General features: G+C 40.5%; 1 protein-coding gene across 4 annotated transcripts in view; it reads left to right on the top strand.

The window, feature by feature from the left end:
* Window positions 1-23,005, top strand: part of PCMTD1 (protein-L-isoaspartate (D-aspartate) O-methyltransferase domain containing 1) — a 68,697-nt gene that overhangs the window by 22,906 nt on the left and 22,786 nt on the right. Inside the window, exons 1-3 of one of the 4 annotated variants that reach the window (XM_043601062.1) lie at window positions 7,133-7,143; window positions 7,512-7,942; window positions 19,736-19,838. In XM_043601062.1, coding sequence (XP_043456997.1) covers window positions 7,636-7,942; window positions 19,736-19,838 — 410 coding nt within the window. In that variant the 5' untranslated portion in view covers window positions 7,133-7,143; window positions 7,512-7,635. Of the gene's footprint in view, window positions 1-7,132; window positions 7,144-7,511; window positions 7,943-19,731; window positions 19,839-23,005 lie in introns of those variants that run through there. The other 3 variants (XM_043601061.1, XM_043601064.1, XM_043601063.1) reach the window with 3 other exon arrangements.

Raw genomic sequence — 23,005 nt, 5'->3', positions numbered from 1 at the left:
CCCTTTTCGGTCCTTTGTGTTTAAAAATGAACGTTTTGAATGTGTCTTTTTTGTCCTAGATGTGAAAGAAAGTGAATTATTTATTGGACATGTGTACGTTAGAAGTCTTATGCGCAGTGCACTCTTTACAAATTTATGATGCAGTTAATATTTTCCCCATTTCATAGACAAGGGCAACTGAAGATCACAGGTTAGACTTTTGCCTGAGGCTGCATAGTCAGTACATGACATCAGATGCTTTATTTCCACTATCCCATTCTTCTTTTGGAACCCAGAGTACTAGAGGGGAGGAAAAAGGAAATTGGAGAGAGGGAGGGAGATCTGAATCTTCTTAGCTAAGGGGATGAAAAGTTTACTTTTGAATTATGAGCCAGGAGCCTCTTTGCAAATTGTTCTGTTTCAGAAGGGTTTTATGGCTTGCCAAACTGGATTTGAGTTGTGGCTCAGCTATTCATAAGCTCTGAGCTTTGGTCTCCTCATTATAAAATGAAGTTAGCACTTCCTCATAGAGTTTTGGTGAAGAAATAGAGCCCAGAGCCTGTATGTAATAGAGACATAGGAAATTGCTTGTGTATATTATCACTAATAAAAAAAAATTAAGGTGTGTATTTATCATTGGATATAGACTTACCTGGATGTTCTCCCGGTAGCTTTGGGCGCATGAGTAGTGAATCTTTAATGTTGGAGGAAAATATTTTCCTTCTGCTCTTCTAGGTTCTTTGGCTTCTCTGATAATCAAATTAATATAAGACAGATGGATGGGAGAAAATTTGAATTGTATGGGAGCCCCACAAAGACAGACCCAAGGAGAAGCTGGGCAGTTGAGGTTTACATGCCATCTATCCATCGAGAGCTACGAAGTGGGATAGGGGTCTGGGAGGTCATAGGGAGGTTCACGGGATGGTAAGAGCAGATATTCGTCCTACTCTGCAGATGGGTCAAGAAAAAAAAAATGGCCTTGGTAATAGCTTTCTTTCTGGGCCCACCTCCTTAGCTAAACTCCTTTAGGTAGTTTAAAGAGAGGTAACAGTTTTGCTTTAGGCTGCTGGGTCTTGATTGCCTTCAGCTCAAAATGGTCCACATGCCAAAGTGGTACATCTCAGGGAGACTTGTTCTGAACCCCTTCATTAGTCTGTCCTTCCCTTTTCTTTCTTTTGTTGTTCTGTATTTATATCCCATCAGATCTGTTTGCCATCACTGAGAAACCCCCCCGTGTCTTTGCACACTCAAAACAGGCTTCGTGCGTGGCTTCTCTGATCTTTGAGGCGTGAGGAAGAACGACCCTCTGCTCATGCCCTCAAATAGCGTGTTGTCCTTTGGATGACTAATCTTCTTTCCCCCAAAGCGGGTGAGCCCTGTCCTCACCTTTGCAGAGAACGGAGCAGCGAGCAGCACCTGGCTGCCTGCCCCTGGTCGCTAGGAGGGAAAGAGCGTGAGTCAGCGTTCACTGTTCCCCAGCGCTGCGACATCTGTCCGCCATCTGTTTGCCGCCCGCCTCCTTTGACTTGTTTTTAACCTTCCGTAAAACATCCCTAAGGAGCCTGAAAGACACCGTAATATTGAACTGGGCCTTCTGTAGATCTTCCCCTAAACCAAATACCTTGAAACCACACCCCTTATTTTGAAAGACTGGCAAGCAACTTTTGGGAACACCTTACAAATCATCTCAGGTGAGCTCGTGTGAATGTACGCACCCTGTTGTGTTCCCCCGAACCCCAGCACGCATACTAGAAAGAAAGTGCCAAGGAGCGAAATTGTGTTCCGTGAGTTGATATGATGACTTCGTTTTCAAAAGATCTAACTGCATAAGCTGTCCAGTCTTCTTTTCTGGCATTTCTCTATTCTGCCTTGGCCTTTTCTTTTTCTTCGATTCCTTAGTTTGCTTTTATTGTTTAATGCAGGACTTGAACATTCCCATTTCTTTCTTTTCCATGTTTGGAGAGAATGGCAGGAGTGGGGCACCACAAAAATGTGATCAAAGTCACAGAGGTGCCCAGGCATGGACAGACATTCCTGCACAACTAGAACTCAGCTGTTTGATGAGGGTTTGATGCCAAAATGGCAGGGAAATTAGAGCTCTGGGGAACCTTAGGAATCCTAGAATTTAGCCTCTTCATTTCACAGGTGAGGAAATGATGTTTTGGAGAGCTGCCCAGAGCCATACAGCAAAGTTTATCAGTGGGACCAAGGCTAGACCTCAGTCTCTTGGCTTGCATTTGGCACTTTTCCATGATTGAGGTGGAATTATCTCAGAATTAACAAACGACAAACACTTCTGTGACTTAATGCTGCGATGGTTTTTTAATAGTGTTTGCTTTACTCATAAAAAATGAAGTGTATTTCAAGTTAGGGAATTATTATTGAATTATCACAATATTCATTACGGATTTTAACTTACTAACTCTTCACATACACAGTAAATGTAATCCCAAATTCACTGCCCAGCAGTCAGGGAGGGGACTGATTATATTTTGGTGCCTCCATGCGGTGGGATTGCACACCTGGATTTTGGAAGAATTTTTGATGACGTGAAAATGCTTAAGATCTATTTGGCAAACGTTTGAAATAATAATATTACTAATTTTGTTAATAAGAAAGCATATATGTGCTTAGAAAGTGAATATTAACAGTGGCTCTTTAAATATTAGGGTTATGAATCATTTTATTTTACTTGGTTTTCAAATTTTATGCAAATGCACATATTTTTATAATTGAATCTGTCAACATTATGGAAATGTGACTTAATTTATAATCATTTTCCACCCACTTTTAGGAACTGTGTGATAAAATGACTTACCTTTGAAGCTCTGTGGTATAAATTGTTAATAATCTCTTTTTTGTTCTTTGATTTTTCTACCATAAACTATTTTATTAAGTGTATTTTTATTCCTTCAGAAATTATTTTCTATGTGTCTTTAGATTCATCTGGTCTAATACACACACACACACACACACACACACACACACACACTCTTTATATTCAGCTTTACTTGTCAGTTTTGTTCAAATAATGCATGTGCACAATTTAGAAAGTCAAGTGATCCCTTGAAGACAAAGCCTGGCAGTTCATGGCTTCACTCGTTTCTACCTGGAGACTCACACTCCACAGGGAACTTAATGTGTTCAGCTCTTTCATGGTAAGGAAGTTACCTCCGCATTGCTAACTAAGATCATTCTTTTGCTTTTCTTCTTAAATATTTAGACAGCGTTTAGCTTCCGGAATCACAGATGAGGTGTTAGCTCCCATATCCCTCTTTATCTCTTCACCTCTTCCCTCTCATCCTTCCTAGTGTGCTTAAATGACTATTCGCATTAATTTTTTTTTTTAATGTTTTTATTCATTTTTGAGAGAGAGGGAGTGAGCAGGAGAGGGGCAGAGGGGGAGACACAGAATCCGAGGCAGGCTCCAGGCTCCGAGCTGCCAGCACAGAGCCCGACGTGGGGCTTGAACTCAGGAACCGTGAGATCATGACCTGAGCTGAAGTCGGATGCTTAACGGACTGAGCCACCCAGGCGCCCCAGCGACCACTCACATTAAATCAGCCACTGTGTTTTCGCTATTCTGACTGTATAAACATCGTCTTCCCCAGACCAAACAACGAATTGTAATTATGTTCTCTTTCTTTTACAGTTTTGGTTTTTCCTTTACATCTTGTTTTAAAATTAGTCACACAATATGTCTCTCATCTCAAAAGCCTTTGCTGGCTCCATTGTCTGCGGGAGGAAGTCCAAGCGCTGTGTGTGTGTGTGTGTGTGTGTGTGTGTGGCCTGCAAGCTTCCTTTTTCATGTCTCTTAGTCGTTCTTGCCTCACCAAGCACTGTTTCTATTCCTGCGCTTCAGCTCTGCGCTATTATTTGTAGGGCCTTACCGGGGGCAGACGCATGGCCTCTTGTCTCCTCGTCTTTTCCACATGTTTTGAATACTTTTCCTTCCTTCTGCCTTCTTGCTTACCCGGTCTTCCACCTTCAGGAAAATCTCCCTGTCCTTTTATTGCGTCCCCGCGTCTGGGCTGAGTGCTCCGTAACGTCCTTGCACGGCTCTGCTTATCCCATTTCACAGTTTTGCGTGCCATCTCTTCTCCAGACTGATCTGTGGTCCCTCACATTTCCTAAGATCCTTCAAGGGCCTGAGGTCAAGTACTGGGTTTTTCTATAACATCTGAAAACACCTACTAATGTTTCACAAAACAGCGGGACATGTGGGAGAAATAGCCTTAGGGCATACCACTGAAAACCTGTGCAACTGTATAACCAGGTTACTGACAAAGCCAGACAAAGATAATAGCAATCCTCGTAAGATTTCTAGCATAGCTAAATCTACTGGGATTTGCACCTGGCATCACAGTCCTTCAGTCTTTCCCAGCCTTAAACCCCAGGGTTCATCTTCGTTTTGAAATTTAGGCCCTAGAAGACAGTTTGCTTATGGATATAATTTTATTTTCATATGTATATTTTCATCAGAATTTTAAAATCTGAACCTGGATATAGCCTTAATCTATATGTTGTTTTAATTCAGGGACAGTGTCTTATCATTTTTTTTCATCTGCATTCACAGCTTCCCCAGACCACTTGAAGTAACTGTGACAGCATCTACCTTAGAAGCAGGTCCTCTGTAACTTCAGCTTTTTGCTGAAAGTTTTCTTAAGTTGCTAAGGTGTCTCTGTAATGTGCATAAGCTTGTACCTTGCTGTCACTTCAAAGCATGAACATGCAGACCACCACGACTGTTATCTGCACATCCTTACCTTACATATTGTTTAAGGAAACATGCATTACGGTGATTGCTCCTCTTATTCCAGAAAACCTTTCCTGATCACCTCCCTCCTGGATACCCTACAGCTTTGTGTTCAGATGTGTTTCTTTCCCATCAGACCAGAGTGTCCTGGAAGTCTGGTTCAGGTCTTGCGCTGCTCCTCCTTGACAAGGTGATGTGTTTCCCAACTTTCCAAGTACCTGCTCTCCGGTCTCTTGCAGTAGATCAGAAACACAGATTGCACTGCACTCTCTGAAATGGAAGTGTAATTCTCCTGCGCTTGTTAATCTCCCTTCCTTGTTAATACCTGCGGCTGACTCGGCTGCATCAAGTAGATGTTCTTAAATTAAATTCAGCTCATGGGTTTGCGGGAACTCAGGCTCCTTCTGAAGCTGCGTAAAACTTTTCCTGCATTCATTTGTCAATGAGAAGGACCAAAGTATGATCGGATTCTCAAAAGGATCCAGGCTTTAAAAAAAAAAAAAATCACTGGCCGACGGGATAAAGGTTTTAAGGTGATCGAAAGTACCCAGCTGCGTGTAGTTTCTTAAAAGGGTCATCTACTCTGTAGCTTTAATACCAGCCATTTCCTCAGCCTTTGATTCCCTTAGTCCTTTAACTGTGTTACCCAGTCTGTGCCTTCTTGAGAAAGCTCTCCTGGGTTCCTGGATCCACTTTCCTTTGGGCTCCTGTAGCAGCAGTCACATGCATTGCAGTGTCCCAGCCAGGCCTTTACAGATTGTTTCTACTTGAAAGTGGGCAAGGGATTGCCTTCCTCATAGGCTTAGCGTAGCTTTTAAGGAGACCATGTGTTTTAACGAAAACACTGAGTACGGTACAGGGCCGGTCAGCAAATGGGAACAGTTCTTACCGGTTTGATTCTTCCTCTTGCCTTTCTCACCACGAGTGAGCACTTCTGTGTAGTGAAGTCAACATTTGTTTCTTTGCTGTGATAAGTTGGGGCAGGTTAGAGTCCAGAAGGACCTGAGAAGGATTGGGTCACTCCTTAGCCCTGGAAGCAAAGGGAAGGGGAATAGTTTTTCAAACTAGTAAAATACAGCACTTCGAGGAGAGCCGTCAAATGTCTTCAGAGTCAGAATTAGGCTTCATAAAGTCCTGCGGTAGGTGCCACTTTTTCTTCCATCCCGGGAAGGCATTCACTCTGAGTACCCGGTGAAAAGTTCGCCTACGCCTAGAGGCCGTGTCGTGAAAAACAAAACGAAACAAATCTCTAAATGCTCGAATTTTGCTCAGCGAGTTAAGATGCTTGGGATAGAAAGGGATGCCCAAACTAAGACCTGTGGAAGGAGGAGCACGTTGACGTCTCCAGCTGCACCGTGTGCTGCCAGGTCGGCTCGTTGAGGATGGTGCTGTAAGCCCGTGTGTTTTTCCAGTTACTTCTCTTTGGGGTTGTGGGGGCATTGGAGCCAGCCAAGTCACTTGTTGAAGTGAGTTTCCATAAGTTAAATAGTGTGACATGAGTTCACAGGATTTCCTCTGCTCAGAGAGTTTAAGGAGATCACAGGAGAAGACAAAAGAGGACACAGACAGACAGTGGGGACAGGGCCTGGTGAGGAAGCTGTCCCTGGACTATTGGGACAGTTCAGTGAAGAAGTCTGAGAACCCTGAGGAAGCTCGAGGCCTCTGTTGCTCTTGTACTCAAAAGTCAAGAGTGAGGGTACAGCCCTGCCAGGGCCGGCTGTCAAAACTCTTTCGTTTTTGGCTATGGGCATTTCATTTCTCACTTTCCCTCCCGTGACTTATTAATTCAGAAATTAGTTGTTACGTGAAATTCATTTATTAACCGTGGTTGAATCAAAGATTAAATTGTGTATCATGATGATGTGTTAAAATTCTTAGTTTATCAAGTTGCACTTATGTTTTCATTTGAAGATGCTGAAATTTTTAGTTGAAGTTTATTGTACCTGTGTGTAACATGTTCTGGTGCTTATGCTATTAAAGTTTTTAATAAAATTTGTGGTCTCCTTATTTATCACCACAGGGTTTACCAAATAAAACACTTGAACACACATATGTTTGTGTGTGGGTGTGTGTATTTTAAACATGTGGGAGTTTGTTTTAAAGTGGGTTTGTTTTGTTTTGTTTTTGTATTCAGTGTTTGGGTAATTATGTTGCTTTGTGTTAACATTTTGAATTTATGTGGTGCACTTAAGATTTTTAGCATTTAGGTGGTAGTGGATTTTTAAATTTAGGAAGTTTTAAGTCAGTGAAGTAATTCACGTATGTTAAACTAGACTCACCATACTCCGAAGGCTGCCTGCCTTAATGATTAAGAGCATGGTTTCTGGAGTCGGAAAGACCTGGAACTGTGTCCCAGAATTGTCGCTTTCTAGAACAGCTCTGTTCAGTGTGGCAGCTACTGGCCGCAGGTAGCTGTTAAGCACTTGAAGTGTGGCTGGGGTGCCTGACTGATTCTTACATTGTATTTAATTTTACTTAATTTAGGTCTAAATAGCCACCTGTGACTAATGGCTACCCTATTTGGCCTTTCAGTATGAGGTGACTTAACTCTTCAGTGTCCAAGATTTGCCACAGGTACCGAAGAGATCGAACTTAAGCTACCTTTTGTGGTTGTTATATGAATAGACCATAATCTTGAGGAACTTAACCCTATGTCTGGAACAAAATATATCCTTGAAAAATGGTAGTTATGATGACTATTATATATTTACTAAACTGGAATTACTTTCCTTTGAGCATTAATTTAAACCTGTTTATTTTTATTCTTCCCTTTCAGGATTAATTTATTTTTGGAAATCAAGTGCAATATTAAAGGGAAAGCAAACCACACTCCATTATTGGAAGCCATTTCTGCTAATTTTATTACATTTTAAAATTTATGATTTGATTTGAATACTATCATGGGAGGAGCTGTGAGTGCTGGGGAAGATAATGATGACTTAATTGATAACTTAAAAGAAGCTCAGTATATCCGCACTGAAAGAGTGGAGCAAGCCTTCAGAGCGATTGATCGCGGAGATTACTATTTGGAAGGCTACCGAGACAATGCGTACAAAGACTTAGCCTGGAAGCATGGCAACATACACTTGTCAGCACCTTGCATTTATTCTGAAGTTATGGAAGCGTTGAAACTTCAACCAGGATTGTCTTTTCTTAACCTGGGAAGTGGAACCGGATATTTAAGTACAATGGTGGGCTTAATTTTAGGTAATTTTATTTTTGTGAAATTTTATTTTAAAAAGTAAGCCGAGTTTGTATAACTGTTTATGATTTCCAGGGTTTGTAAATTTGTGTACCTTTGAATGTATATACTCAATAGAGTAGTTCTCCTCCTTACTTGAGTGTGGAAACACAAGGCAGTAGCAGTCTTTTCTTCCTCTCAGCCCTGACCCTGAGAGGCAGCATGTGCATTTCGTCCTAGACTGAAGAAGTCCTCGGAAGTGTTTTTCAGCCCCCGGTCATCGTCTGTGTTCAATATTGGACAGCTGGTAGGCAGAGAGCTCAGGAGTCTCGTGTAATCTATTTCAGGTGAAGGGCTGGGATTGGCGGCTGGCGTAGAGTTTCGTGGTCCTCTGTGTCCCATTTTAAAGGGAAGGGTGCCAGGTTTCTGATAGAGACACAGGAGTGGGTGTAGAGGGGGTGTAGAGTACATACATGGCACTGGTGAGGCAAAGGAAGGGATTGGAGAAAGAAGGTACGTGTCAGTAAGCTTGCGGAGGACATGCTGTCTGTTCCGTCAGGCATTGTTCGCGGTGTAAGTATATAGCAGTGATCCAAAGGAGCAGATCTCTGCCTTCGGGAAGCTGGCTGGGTGGTGGTGAAAGCACTTTACGTAGAGTACCTCATTTAATGATCCTAATTATCCTGTGATGTACGTACTATTAGGATCCTGCGTATAAAGGTGAGTAAACTGAGGCACAGAGAGGTTGACTGACTTGCCTCAAGTCACATGGCTGTGAAGTGACACCTGGGAAAGACGGAATGTGGGTCGAAAAAGCACGGATGGAGGAAAATATGCTCTGAGACATGATGTCGATGGAAACGGCCATCATTTTCACCAAGTGCCGCTGCGTGACAAACGTTGAGGTAGAACACCAAGGCCCGTCACGTGGACTCTTGCCCTGGAGTTCACAGACTGATGAGAGTGGAGAGACTTGAAAATCGGCAGTTTTCATCAGTGTGATACATGCTATCGTTGAGGCGTGTGCTCAGTTGTAGTGATGAGATGGTGATTTAAAATCCGTTCTGAAGTGATGGAGAACCAGGGAAGGATTTTGAGCGGAGAGACGAGTTGCTCTCGTAGGGGGAGTCTGTGTCTCAGGGCGGGGGACAGTCCTAGCTTGTCCCTGTTGTCCTCGCATCAGTGCTTATGGCGCCCTTTTCTTTCCTGAACTGTCCTAGTTTGGGCAGCCAATTATGTAGTCCCATTAAATGACTTGAAAGGCATTTTCAGGCCTGAAATTCTCCTTTCTTACACACTGACTGGCTCCTTACTTTCTCTTCTAGTCCTGGAACCTGCAATCCAGCTCATAAAAAAACAACCGAGTCAGTTCGTGATACATGATACAATCTAATAAATAAAACATTCTGTTTCGTCCCACAACTGATGAGTATGTTTTTGGTACGGGATGGTATGTTAAAAAATGGTGGCAAATTATTAATTTTTACCAACAAAGAAGTTTAGCAGCTTACATTTAAAATTGGTATCCCTGCCCTTCCTGAGACAGGAACTTCTCAGCAGGTTGGGGACCCCAGACATCGATTAACTTTTGAAAAAGGTCCGGTCTCTAGGGTTTGAGACTGTCTCCAAATCAAAGGAAATCAGTCGAGGGAGTACGGACAGCTTTTAAGAAACGGGAGCCTTTTTGAAACCGTGCATTTTTTGGCCAGCTCTGGCAGCTTTAGGCTGGAGTCTAGGCCTCACAGCCTGTCTGGCCAGTTTCAGAGCACCTGTTACCCTCTCTTCCACTTCTCTAGCCCTGTCAGCTGGCTCCTGCTGACGGAGGTCAGTCGTAGCGCAAGGGCTGGGGGGAAGGCGGGTCATAACTAGTTAGCAACCTTCCTAGCAGTGAGATTGCCCTCTTGAACTCTACTCAGTCTCCTCTCCAAGAGATTCATTTCCTGTGGCCAGATAGATGCATCTGTAGGCTGACCTCAAGCTTTATTGTGTCTTGAATGTCTACATCCATACCAGAGTGCAGTGTGGAGAAACAGACCCCCGTGTAAGTGATCCACGGTGCACTAGATGTTTTCCTCCTGTTACAAGGCTCCAGGGTGTCATGGTCTTTAGTTACATGTGTGACGATGGTTACTGGACGTTATGCCAGGATTTATCTGTGTCTGACAGTGAAGGCCGAGATAAAGTTCTTCATGTTTTGATGTGGAATAGTCCTTTGGTGAGGAAGATAAAAGCACTCTAAAGAAGGAAAGGCAGAAAGCAGAGTCTGTAAAACAATGATTACAGCTCATAAACCTTGGATTGGTCTAGCTTCTGAGGAAGCCTAATCTTTTTACCCCTGCCTCTCCGTTTTTGGTTTGCTTTGTGAGTGCTTTAAGCCAGGACAATGGAACTAAAGAAAGTTGCTTCTACGTGCCCTGTCATTAACCCGAGCATGGTGAGTCGGATTTGGGTCCATTGCTTCACAGTGACCTTATTACCAGAAGCTCTGTCCTTATTAAGTAACTAACCTCATGGCTCTAAGCCATGCTTCTCTCCTGGTCACAAGATGAGGGTGACAGGTGCTCACCATAGGCAGTGGTTCTCCTCCGAGGACACACCGAGCTTGATCTGGAGGAATCCTGGCTGACGCCCGGAGAGTGCGGTGCCTGTGGTTTGGTAAATACAGATGAGAAAAATGCTCATTGAGGAATGTCCACCGCCACTCCAGAAGCACACCTGTAGCACGTAGGCTACAATCTTGCGAGAGCTTTTGTTCAGTGAGAGGAAGTTAGGTTTACTTAATATCGGGAAATTTCTCGTGGCTGAAGCAGTTGTTCGTAAGTGGAATGTGTTTTTGCTCCAGACCTGGAGAACGGATCACTCCGACTCCTAATGTGCCTCATTTAGACAACTTATTTCACATTAAAGATGAATTCTTATTCCCCTGGCTTTTCCTTAAGTCTTCTGAGAACTAAAGACTGACACAAAGAATCAAGTACTGATTCCTCCTCTCAGTGCTGTCTTTTTCATACCTGTGGAATCCCATTGAAAAGCAGGGTGCAAGAAAAGGGCTCCCAAGTCCTCAGTTTCCCAGAGTTGAGTTATAACTATCAGATCTATGAAGGCAAATCGATCTTACCATCTTTCTAATTCAGGTGGGGGTGGTTCTCCATCGCGATCCTTTTTGCTTAGGTATTCCCTCCAATTTTCTTACATAACCCACGATGTAAAAGTTATAGCTTTCTTACGAAACTTAAAGTATCGGGGTTCATCCAACTTAATGGTTTCCTTGCCTAGTTCCTGAGTTAATAGAAATGACTGCAGAAACTGCGAGAATCATTCCAATACTATGTTTGCCACTACCTCAGCTTACAGTACTACCTCTTAAAGGTAAAACAGTTGGCAAGCTTATGTGCTGAACAGGCAACTTCCTGCCCACACTGTATCGCCCAGTTGCTGATGAGTTAGGCTCCGTGTTGCTGTCACGTCTCTGTACTCTTTTTCTATTTACCGGAGGACACTGAATGGTCCTCCTTCAACTGCCGGGAGATTGCTTTGACTTGAGATGCTCCAGTATTAGCTTTCATTTTAGCCCCCTTCCCTCTTTAATGAGGTATGATTTACATTACCCCATTTTAAGCGTGCAGTGAGTTTTAGTAAATTTGCAGTTATGCAAACATTATCATAGTCCAATTTGAGAATACTTCTGTCACCCCCAAACATCCCCCATTCCCAGTTGAATCCACTTCCTGTCCCCACCCCAGCCCCTGGCAACCATTCGTCTACATTGTTTCTATAGATTGTCTTTTCTGTACATTTCACATAGGTAGAAGTATACAACATATGGTCTTTTGTGTATGTTTTTTTCACTTGTCCTTATGTTTTCAAGGCTGTAGCATGTATTAGTACCTCATTCCTCTTTTATGGTTGAATAATACGTTATTACATGGGCATACCACATTTGTCCATTCACCACTTAATGGACATTTGGGTTACCATTTTTTAGCTATTAGGATCGATACTGTCACGAACATTCACATGGTGCAGACCTTTGGGCATCTGTTTTCATTTCTCTTGAGTGGATTCCTAGAAGTGGAATTGCTGGGCTCTATGGTAAATTTGTTTAACGTCTAAGGAAATTGTCAAAGTGTTTTCTAGAAAAGTGGCTGCACCATTTTCTATTCCCACAATGTACGAGGCTCTGGTTTCTTCACTTCCTTCCTTACTGATGCTTGTGTGGTGTTTTGTTTTCTTTTTGTAATAGTATCATAGTAGGTATAAACTGGTATCTCACTGTGGTTTTAACTTGTACTTCTGTAGTGACAAATGATGTGGAGGAGAATCTACTCCTGTGTTTTTTTAGTCATACCCATGTTTTTAGTTAAATGTCTTCAAATCTTTTCCCCATTTTTTAATTAAGCTGTTGGGTGTTCTTATTGATGTCTAAGTGTTCTTTATACATTTTGCATACAAACGCCTTATCAGAAATACGGTCTTCAAATATTTTTTTCATGCTCTTTTAAGCACCTCTTTTAGGAATCTATTTTGGCTCACTTTAAGCCAGAGATGAATCAGGGAAATCCAGAGTGGTCTTCAGCCCCCACCCCCCATTCTTTTTGATAAGACAAAACACATTCTGCAGGTTCTTAGTGTTTGCTTTAGAATATATTTTGTACGAAACCAAACCTCAGTTATTCCTCTATCCACCCCATCCCCCCACCCCTTTTTGTGTGAGGATTGGTTTTTTTTCTTTTTCTTTTTTCTTTTTTCTTTTTAGGAGTTACAAAGGCTCTTGGTATGTGCCTTATTTTGGGCTCCGAGCAGATCTGTTTTGAAAAGAACCAGTTATTTCATTTAGGCTACTCATATTTTCTGAATTCAGTAAAACTCATCGCTGTTTGAACTGTTCCTTCTTTGTCCCAGTTAGGCTTCTGTGCATCCTCTGCCCACATACCCCGTCTTGAGTTGCCATCACTAGTCTATACTTCAGGGCTCTTCCCCGTTTTCACTTATGGTTGTGGAGTGGAAGTCATTACTAATCTCAACCATCTTTCATTTTTACTCCCTCTAAAAATCAATACCCACGTGATTTTGTGTTTATGGACTATTACTGCTAATTATTATAGGGCAACAAATAGTAATACAAACATCAAATATTAGGAAACTACAGGTTTTAGAAATTTTACAAAGTTTTCACAGTAATTTCTGGTTATATTTCCTCATACTGTTCTTCAGAGTTCCAAGGCAGTCCCCTTGGTGTGAAAAATCTTAGGTTGTTGTTGCACATCTTGAGTTTGTATTTATCTTCAGGATGAACTCTCCCCAACTCAGATTGTCTTTGTTGTACAGTTAGTTGCTCCCTATTGTTTGTGAATTTGCTACTTAAAATTTATTTGTAACTCTCAGATCAGTACTTGGTGGCTTTTGAGGTCATTTGTGCACGAGAGCAGAGGCGTGAACACTTTGGGTCACTCTGCATGTTCCTCGCTGGGGTGGACGGGGGACAGCTGTGCCTTCTTGTCACAGCTGGCTTTTAGAGGAGCCTAGCAGATGAAGACAGAAGGGGACAGTGCAGCACAAGCAGCTCCTCTGGTTCTGGAGCCCGTGTTTGGCCCCTCCTGGGATGCTCTTGGGCAAACATCTCTTAATAGCTTGGAAGCTCGTTTTCTCTTTTGTAAAATAAAGCGAACAAGCAGATTGAGTTTTTAGGTTTTAAGATTATTATGTGTTTGAGGTACGTGTGTGTGTGTGTGTGTGTGTATGTGTCTCCCCTACTAGAGTGGTTCGGCACTTGGTAATTCAGTGTTTGCTGAACTTTATAGAACATAAACTACCGTAAGTTAGGAGTGTCGACCCTGTGTTTCGGAAGATTACTTAAGCTTTCCGAGTTTGTCTCTTTATGTGTAAAGTAACTTGTGAAGATCTCACAGTGTAGGAGCTGGTGCCTATTCCCTTCCTCTCCTCATAACAGTTTTCCCTGAGCGGACTTGGTCGGTTGGACTGAGCACGTAGATGAGAGCCAGAGACTGGCTTGAGTCAGCAGGGCTACTTGGCCTGCTGGAGTTCCTGATCCCTTCTAGAACCTGTCTTAACAGTCTCTTGGAGTGTGGCTTCTGCAGGGGTCGGCTCAGCTACCCTCCCACACCTTTGGCATTCAAAGATTCTTTCCCTGGATTTCAAGTCTCTTTCCACTGCCTTTGTGAACACTTTTCGTCCTGTTAGGGAGGCTGATTTGGCTTTGGCTAGCGAAGGGTGAAGGGTGGATCTTTTCTTCTGTCTTCAGGTAACATCTATGTACAGAGGATTCACCAGTTTCTAGCACCAAGGCCTGGCCTGTCTCCTGAACCGGGGACGCTCTTGATCTTCCGGGCTGGGCCAACACACTGGATGCTGAATACGTGGTGCTTACCGCCCGTCTCTTCAGTGTGCACAAGATTCTGGAAGTGTAGCCTGTTTCCGGCTCGGGTCACCGTCTCTTAGTCTGTTCCACACGAGGCAAACAGTTCACGTTTTCTTCTTCCTGTTGTTGCTCATTCTGCTGAGAGGTAGCTTTTTATTTTCTACCCCAAATTCTTCCAGGTGGAAACCTGGACATCAGACTCTCTTCACTCTTTCATCAGTTTTTGTGGAATGGGTAACATACTGGTAGGGTTAAAAAATTCCCAACGAATCGAAAGGTATACTCGAAAAGGTTTTCCATTTCTCTCCATTTTGGCTAGTTGGCGAGTCCCCACTTCAAGAATAACTTCATAGAGTTGGGGACACCTCTACTTTTGCATGATACTCACATGATTATACGGATAATAGCTGACTTGAAGTCATAATCTCCTTCGGTACATGAAGGAAAGTATGTATTGCATTTTAGAAGATTCCCATCATAGCTAACGTTAACAGACTTCTTTTGAATGGAACGTACTTCCCTCAGTCTTCCTTGGAGTGCCTCATTCTGTGGTGGTAACAGATAAAATAGATTTGCCGTATACTTAATGACTTTTGCCAGTATACTTGATATTTAAATTTAGACATGAAAAATACACATTTTAGGTTTTGTGTACATCATTTGCTTCAGTCCGAGTTGTGAACCTTTTAAGTTTGGGAGCGTAGGTACATTTTTGTACTTTTTTATTCCTTCAAAGGTGTTTGTTATATTCAACACTGTGGTGGCTGCTGAGGATCCAGCAGAAAACGAGACCCATCCTGTACACTTGAAGTTGTGCTTCTCATTTCTGAACTAGCAATAGAAGCATTGCTGTCAGTTTCACCGGCCCATTCTTCATTTAGTTCACTGTTTGTTATGTGAATTGGTCACCATGCTAGCCCCAGTGTATCTTCAGGTATTTCACAAATATGCAGTGCAGTGAAAGAGCTGCTGAAAATCGCTTCCAGGGGAAATGATTGCATTAAAAAGAATTTAGATCAAGTGTAAAGCTGTTTAAATTAACTTTGAAAACTGTTTTTTGTAGGTGAGCACGTTTTATTCTCAGTTGATTGAATTTACTCTGGTAGAAACCTAATCTCTATTTCAATGTTCCACCGTAGATGTGTGAGATAGTCATAAGTTGCTGTGAACATACTAGACTTGAGTGTATTCTTAGCCTGCTGGGTGGAAACATGTAAATGATCTGATTGTGACGTCTGGTTTTGGACATGTAGTTTACTTAAGGGCTCGGATCTATTTTCTGTAACTGTTTAAGCCAACAAGTTCAGATTTTGTGTAAACGTACATCTAAAATTCAAGCGTAATAAAGAAAAATAGCACTTAGAAATCCGCCGTCAGCTGAGAGGAGCTCGAGGGACTGGAGCTGGAACTTTCTGGAAAATTTTCAAGATTTGCTTCATGAAGCCTTTCCTAAACCTACAGAGCAGAGAACCAAGTCTAGTCTAGTCTTAGGTAGATCCAGCTAGCTTCAGAATGGTTATGTGAATGTGGCAGGACTCCGTAAACATTTGACCCTGTTTTTCTTTAACGTGCTCTTTTTGTACAAAAATGTACGGAAAAGCATAAGAAATTGTTACCTTAAGTGGCAATATATGAGATCAGTTTCTTTGTATCTAGTTAATTACTTAATCTTTTGCGGATTGCTTTTACTTCCCTGTCCTTTATGTGCCTTTGCACCATTTATGCCTCTTTGTTATACCCCAAGATGTTTACAGAGAGAATGAAACCTATTCTCTTACCTGTTACTGTCTCTGAATTCTTACAAAGTTGCTTGTAAATCTTCCCCCAATGCTTTATTTTATACAACTAAAATTAGTGATAAAATATTATTGGAACTTATTAAAAAATGTTTTTACATTATATGTTTCAGTTGTTATTGAGAAACTTTATACTAGTTTCATAGAACTCAAATAACTGATTCACCTGCTCCCTCTTGTGGTAAATACTTAGTTTTATCCAACATGCTTTTACTGGTAACACTTTACCAATGAGAATAGAGATTTGGATAGTCCAAAGAGATTTTAAAAATCAGGAGGATGTGGCTAGTGTGCTCAGCCTGGACTGTGTTTAAGGTTATCTGTAGGGCCTAGGCCACACCCTGAGAGATTCCCTTGGTCTGTCTGGGGTGGGAACCAAGCATTTACAGTTTAATTTTTTTTTTTTTAATTTTTTAAAAATGTTCACTTATTTTGAGGGAGAGAAAGAGTGTGAACGGGGGAGGAGCAGAGATACAGACTCCGAAGCGGGCTCCAGGCTCAGAGCTATCAGCACAGAGCCCGATGCAGGGCTCGAACTCACAAACCATGAGATCATGACCTGAGCCCAAGTCGGACACTCAACCGACTGAGCCACCCAGGAGCCCCTAGGTTTTCCTAATCGCTATTTGTCTTAATTAAACTTTGATTTCTGTGTATATTTCTATTTTTTCTTCAATGTTTAGCTATTAGAGATAATGGTCAACTGTTAGTACTTTTATTTTTTTAATATGTAATACAAAAAAATGAAACTGTTAGCATTTACAGAAAAACCTCTTCACATTGGCAAATACAGAATAGAATTGGTAACTACTGAATACAAAGTTACATTTATACTTTATCTCTTAGATGGTGCTAGAAAGTGTTGACACTTCTTTTGGATACTGTTTCATTTTTTTCCGTTGTACCTTTCTGTTAGAATTCTTTTATTAATTTGAAAATCTGAAGACTATTTTTCGGTGATCTCTTTGACTAGCCCATTATTTTCTGATAAAAACTTATATTTATGGGTATAGTCTGGACACTTTAGACAAAAGGGTGTAATGACAGAAATGTCTCCTTCCCACCCTAGGTCTCTGAGGCCCTTTCCTTGGAAGTAGCTGTGTTTGTGTTCTTAGTTTTCTAGGTTTTATTTTCTGCTCTATTTAATGCCTGTGTCAAATATGAGTTGTAATAAACAGCATCACACTACATTTTTATCATATATTTAAAATGTTCCAGTTGTATTTTACATTCTAAATAAATGAGATATTGGCAACATTGCTATTTAAGTTCTGTCTTTTATTAATGAATTCTCTTAAATTTATTATTTTTAATATGTTAATTATACAGCTTAATAGTGATAAGGATATGTTTCCATGTTACTTACATTTTGTTCATTAAAAAATCATAAATGGTGTATTTGCACTAGAAGTTAATACATAATATATTCTGCACGTCTGTTTACGGTATGGTCAAACCCTTTATATATTAATGAAATTGTTTTTATACCCAGGTAATGTGAAAAACAAGTTATGTGAAAAACATCCTTAAGAAATTTTCTAAATGAACTTTAACCTTATTTCCAAAAGTTGCCACTTTGGTTTTAGACAATAAGCAGAAAGCAAGGAAAGAAAAAAGAGACTTTTAAGTGATGAACCACCTGTGTAGTCCCTTTGAAATAGAACTCAAGGTCAGACTCCCTCTCTTAAGAAAGCAGTGTGAAATACTGAATAGAAGCCTTGATTTCCAGATTCTTTACATGACACCTTTATTATGTAGCTTATGCATTTGGTCTTAAAGGAAACTTCAGATTCTAGCAATATGGATGGTTTTCATTGATTTCTTATCCATGTAGCCCGGGTTTGGTCTGGTCTCATAAGAATAGTTGATTACTATAGCTAGATTCTTAATGAAGAATGAAAATATGGAAGTCTTTGTTTTACATTAAATGGATCACCTAGGAATTTATCTCCTAGAACAGTATTTTCCTCAATATGTGCATAATGTTAAGTAATTATGAGTTGAGTTTTTTTAGTGAGGAAAACTTTGTTCAGTGTTTCCTAGCATTCTTTGTTTCCTTATGGAAATTCAAGTTATTAAAGTATTCAGATTCAATATAAAAAAGAGATGTCCCCATGTGTTCTCTGAGTTTATTTATTTTTTATTTTTTGCCACTTTTATTTTTGAAGACAGGTTATTTTTGTTTATGGTAATAATCAGGAATTACAAGAGGTCTAAAATGATACCAGATAGGATGTTCCAGTTTTCAGACGACCCAACTGTTTGACTGTAAGGAGACCAAAACAGAACATTTAAGATTGCATCAATCAGCATAACTTACTTTAAAAGTATGAAAACACTGCAAAGGTAGTTAATATGATTTTTAATCATATTAAATGGAATATGATAGAAATACAGTAGGTTAAAGCATTATCTGATTTTGGCTTGAAGATAGTATCCAAACATTTTGGTTTAATTTTTCTAGTTTAGGTAGTTTGTAGATCATACATCATTTTTTTTCAGGTGCCCTCTGAACATTCAAACATGATAATTGATGACTGATTTTTTTTTGTTTGTTTAAAACATCTTAGAGGTCAGTAGAACTCTACTATGTATTGTATTTTAATGACATTCAGTAGGGGGTATATCCAGTTAATTAGTTCCTAAGATACAAGATACAAAAAAGAAGTACGTATAAGATAGGGAAGATACGTACACGTATTTTTTTCCTAGAAGACCAATTTCAAAATAAAAATATAACTATAGAGTAGAAAACTCTGGCTCAGTTTTGGAAGTTCAAAAGCACGTAGCCTACCCAGATGAGATTGTGTGTTACTGTCCTGTGTGTCACGAGGCAGGCGGTAATGCGCCCAGTAGCTTTGGGAGATGTGAATTCGGTTGCTGGTATTTTGTGACTGTCGCAGGTCTCCCTCCCAGTACCGTCTCCTGGGGCTCAGAAAGCTCTCCTTTTCTTCATTCCTAGAATGTCACTCCTCCTTGGCTGTGGGTAGAAAGAAATGCTAAGTGAAGTGTGAGACACCGGAACAGAAGAGTAAACTCGGCTGTGCAGTCCTGCCGTCTGGTGGCCACATTCTGCTAGACGTGGGGAGCTCCGGAAGGCATAGGGTGTAGGAACTTAGCATATAGTGGGATGTGTGAGACATTTATAGAATAGCCATGTTAGCCCATGGTGTCAGGCACTTTAGAATTACCCAGTTTTTAACAAGTGATAAATGAAAATGTAATGGTGAAGAACTCAAAACTTTAGATAAGAATATGATTATTTCTTAGTCAATATTGTCCTGACAGATGGGCTGCTCTCGAGAGAACTCTCTATAACTTAGTCTTTGTTTTTCTTTCTTTCCTTCCTTCCTTCCTTCCTTCCTTCCTTCCTTCCTTCCTTTTTCTTTCTTTTTTCTTTCTTCCTTTCTTTTTCTTTTTTCTTTTCTTTCTTTCAAAGCCATGGAAACAGTGAGATTTTCGATTCAGCTTTTTAAATCTGGCTAGCAGACATTCACATATTCAAGCCTTTTAAATGCCCCTGTGGTAGGAAAGTGAGCAGAAGTTAAAAGAACTCTGTAAAGACATATTACGATACGTATATGTGTGTGTATTTATAAATATATATATATTTTATAAAAATGCTGCTGCTGCTACAATTGCAGGTCCTTTTGGAATAAATCACGGGATTGAGCTTCATTCAGATGTGGTGGAATATGCCAAGGAAAAACTGGAGAGCTTCATCAAAAATAGTGACAGCTTTGACAAGTAAGTATTCACATCTATAGTTTTGATTTGAAAGCAGTTGATAAGCAGCTAAATATGACATGTCTGTTCCTCAGTGCTGTTCATCAATCCTGAATTGCTCCGCTGAATGCAGCAGAAATCAGTGTGGTATAAAATGACTGAAAAAATTAAGTTAGAGGGATCACGCTATCATTTTTGTTCTGTGTAACTGTAAATTATAAATAAACGCAAAGTAACTTTTGTAATCATTAGTATCACTGCATCCGTCACTGGCGGATACAGTGATAGTAATGGCGGTAGGGTTACGTTCCATTCATTAAAAATCATACAAGCACCTTTTCTGGCGTTAGAAAATACTGTTCTGAAACTGGTTTTATACCTTTGGAGCGGTAATTTAACAGTTCTGCCCTCTTTAACATAGGGTGATACCTGTTAGCATGTTTACTTTTTTTTTTTTTTTTTTACATTTATTGATTTTTGAGAGACAGAGACAGAGCACAAGCAGGGGAGGGGCAGAGAGAGAGGGAGACACAGAATCCGAAGCGGGCTCCAGGCTCCGAGCTGTCAGCACACAGCCCCATGCAAGGCTCGAAATCACGAACCACGAGATCATGACCTGAGCCGAAGTCGGACACTTAGCCGACTGAGCCACCCAGGGGCCCCCGAAGGACTATCTTAAAAACACTCAATTACCTTGTAATATAACTAGAGTTAATTATCATAGAAATATATTGATCTATTTTGTGATAAGGTTGTGTTGAAGCCATTGCTTTGTAAAACATTGTTTTGAACTCGGACTTTCCCTTAGAGAGTGCAGACTTTGGTCCTTCGCCTGGCAGGGGAGTCTTCTCAGTGTGCAGTGTTCCTAAAATTCAGCAATGATAGCGCTACGGGGCAAGGGTGTCTTATGCTGAAGTACACGAGCTCTGCGAAGTTGTGTAAAACGTGATGGCATATCTTCCAACTAGTCGTATTTTCCAAGAAAGCCTTAAAGAGCTTAGAACACTAGCTTAGAACAAGGTCACCTTCTCTTGCAAAGTTTTAGTACAAAGCCAGAGTTCTAACTCTGCTTGTTGGGAGTGGGCCTTCCCCACTCATCTCTAGGCCCTGGCCATGACCACGGAGGTGAGAAACTTGGGAGTCTGAGTCAGGGCTGAGGGCTTTTTTCTAAGAGTTTCAGCCTCGGGACAGTGCATGAAGGAAGCGGAGAAGGCCCTGCGAACGTCTGCCGGAGTGTTTTTTCCTCTTTCCTCCCCTTCTCTGCCCCTCCTCTCCGTCCCCCTGCTCTTCGCTTTTTCTCCCCTTGCCTTTGCCAGTGTGTATCTGTCCTCTGGCAAGTGGCACTCGATTGGTTGACGAATAGAAAACGGATACGCTGCTGCAAATCCTCAGTGAAGGGGAGTCTTCTGTCTGGCTGTGGTTGTAATCGGGTTACGAGAGACCTCAGGCGGGCAGGCTGGAGTGAACTGGAACGTGTTCAGGTTTATTTTGTCCTATAGTTAATTCCATGTATTTGAGCAAGCCATTTGAATTTTCTGCGTCAATTTGGGGAACACCATCCTTTGTCTTATTTATGCTTGTCTTTATAAGTCGTTAAAATTTAAATCACATTGGAATCATTTTTCAAGTGCTTACCATGTTGGTTCATATTCTGTTTCCAAGAATAACATATTGTTTGACAGAAAAAAAAAAGTTTTTAGCCGAAGTTATTTTATAGGAAATTGGGATTCAGTTTTATCATCCTTTTGTGTCTTATCATTTCTGTCTGCTTATTTGTAACATGTTAAATGCTTAAGATGTGGACAGGAATATTTTTTATATTGTTGATCAAAACTATAGAATTTTGTTGAATTTATTGGATTCCTATTTTATGTGTTTTGTTGTTGAAACAGTATACACAAAAGGGCCTTTTGAATACATTTGAACTTAGAAAATACAGAGGCACTATTAGTAAAAGCCAGTGTTTAAGTTCTACCATGAAGTCTGGTGTTACTAGATAGTAATCCATTTCCAACGGAATGCACTCAAGGATGAACCTTGAATCCCTGAAGCATCTCTATACAGGTATCTATGGAGCTCAAGTTTAGTGCTGACAAGTAGGCCTGGGAAACAATAGAATATGTTATTATTTAAAGCATTTCTATGTTGATGTAATTTATAAATTTTTTTTTTCAACGTTTATTTATTTTTGGGACAGAGAGAGACACAGCATGAACGGGGGAGGGGCAGAGAGAGAGGGAGACACAGAAACGGAAACAGGCTCCAGGCTCTGAGCCATCAGCCCAGAGCCTGACGCGGGGCTCGAACTCACGGACCGCGAGATCGTGACCTGGCTGAAGTCGGACGCTTAACCGACTGCGCCACCCAGGCGCCCCTATGTTGATGTAATTTAAATATCAAATAATCCGTAACAGAGAAGCTTGAACACTATATATTTAAGTGTCTCAATTAAAACTTTTTTTTCTAAAATTGTTTTCATATAATTATAAAACAATTAAAATTTCCTTGTGTTTCTTGAATTTGTTGTTACTCTGTGATATAGATTTGTTATTCATAAAATGATGAATTAGAAAATATGGTGATACGATTTCTCTAAATGTTTATAATTTTTAATGGTCTTGCTATTTTAGTTAAAATAGTCAGACTTTATAACAGTTGTTTTTGAAGCATTGGAACTTTTTAAAGCAGATTCGTACATTAATAAACTAGTCTAAAAAATTAGTTATGGAAATATTATCTATTTTGGTTTTCAGGTAGTGTTCTGAAGTATTATTTAAATATTTCAGATCTCTATATAGAAGTATCTTACACCCAAAGAGCACTAGGTACTGGGAAAACGTTTCCATTTGCGTAACGTGGTGAGTGGTTGGAAGCTGAGATATCAAAGTCGATGAGTTCTTATTGGCCTCCTGTTTTGGTCCTTTTATATTATTTGGTTTTGGTGACAAACTATAAAGATATAATAGTGTTCTTTCTGTCTTGTGTTTTGATGATTTCTTTGCAATTTTTTTGGTGTTTGTGGATGATACTTCTATTTATATTAACTTTTGGAATTTGAAAAAGTTGCTGTGCAAAGTGATTTTAAAAATCCCATTTCTAAGCAGTCACATTATATTGTAAACAGGTCATCAAGATACATATTTTAATTAATAAAATAGAAAGTAACTCTGGAAAATTAGTTGCTCTTT

Source organism: Prionailurus bengalensis, chromosome F2, assembly GCF_016509475.1.
Source record: "Prionailurus bengalensis isolate Pbe53 chromosome F2, Fcat_Pben_1.1_paternal_pri, whole genome shotgun sequence".
In the NCBI taxonomy this organism is placed as follows: domain Eukaryota; kingdom Metazoa; phylum Chordata; class Mammalia; order Carnivora; family Felidae; genus Prionailurus; species Prionailurus bengalensis.
The sequence above is the reverse complement of the archived record's forward strand: the minus strand, read 5'-3'. Positions and strand labels throughout refer to the sequence as shown.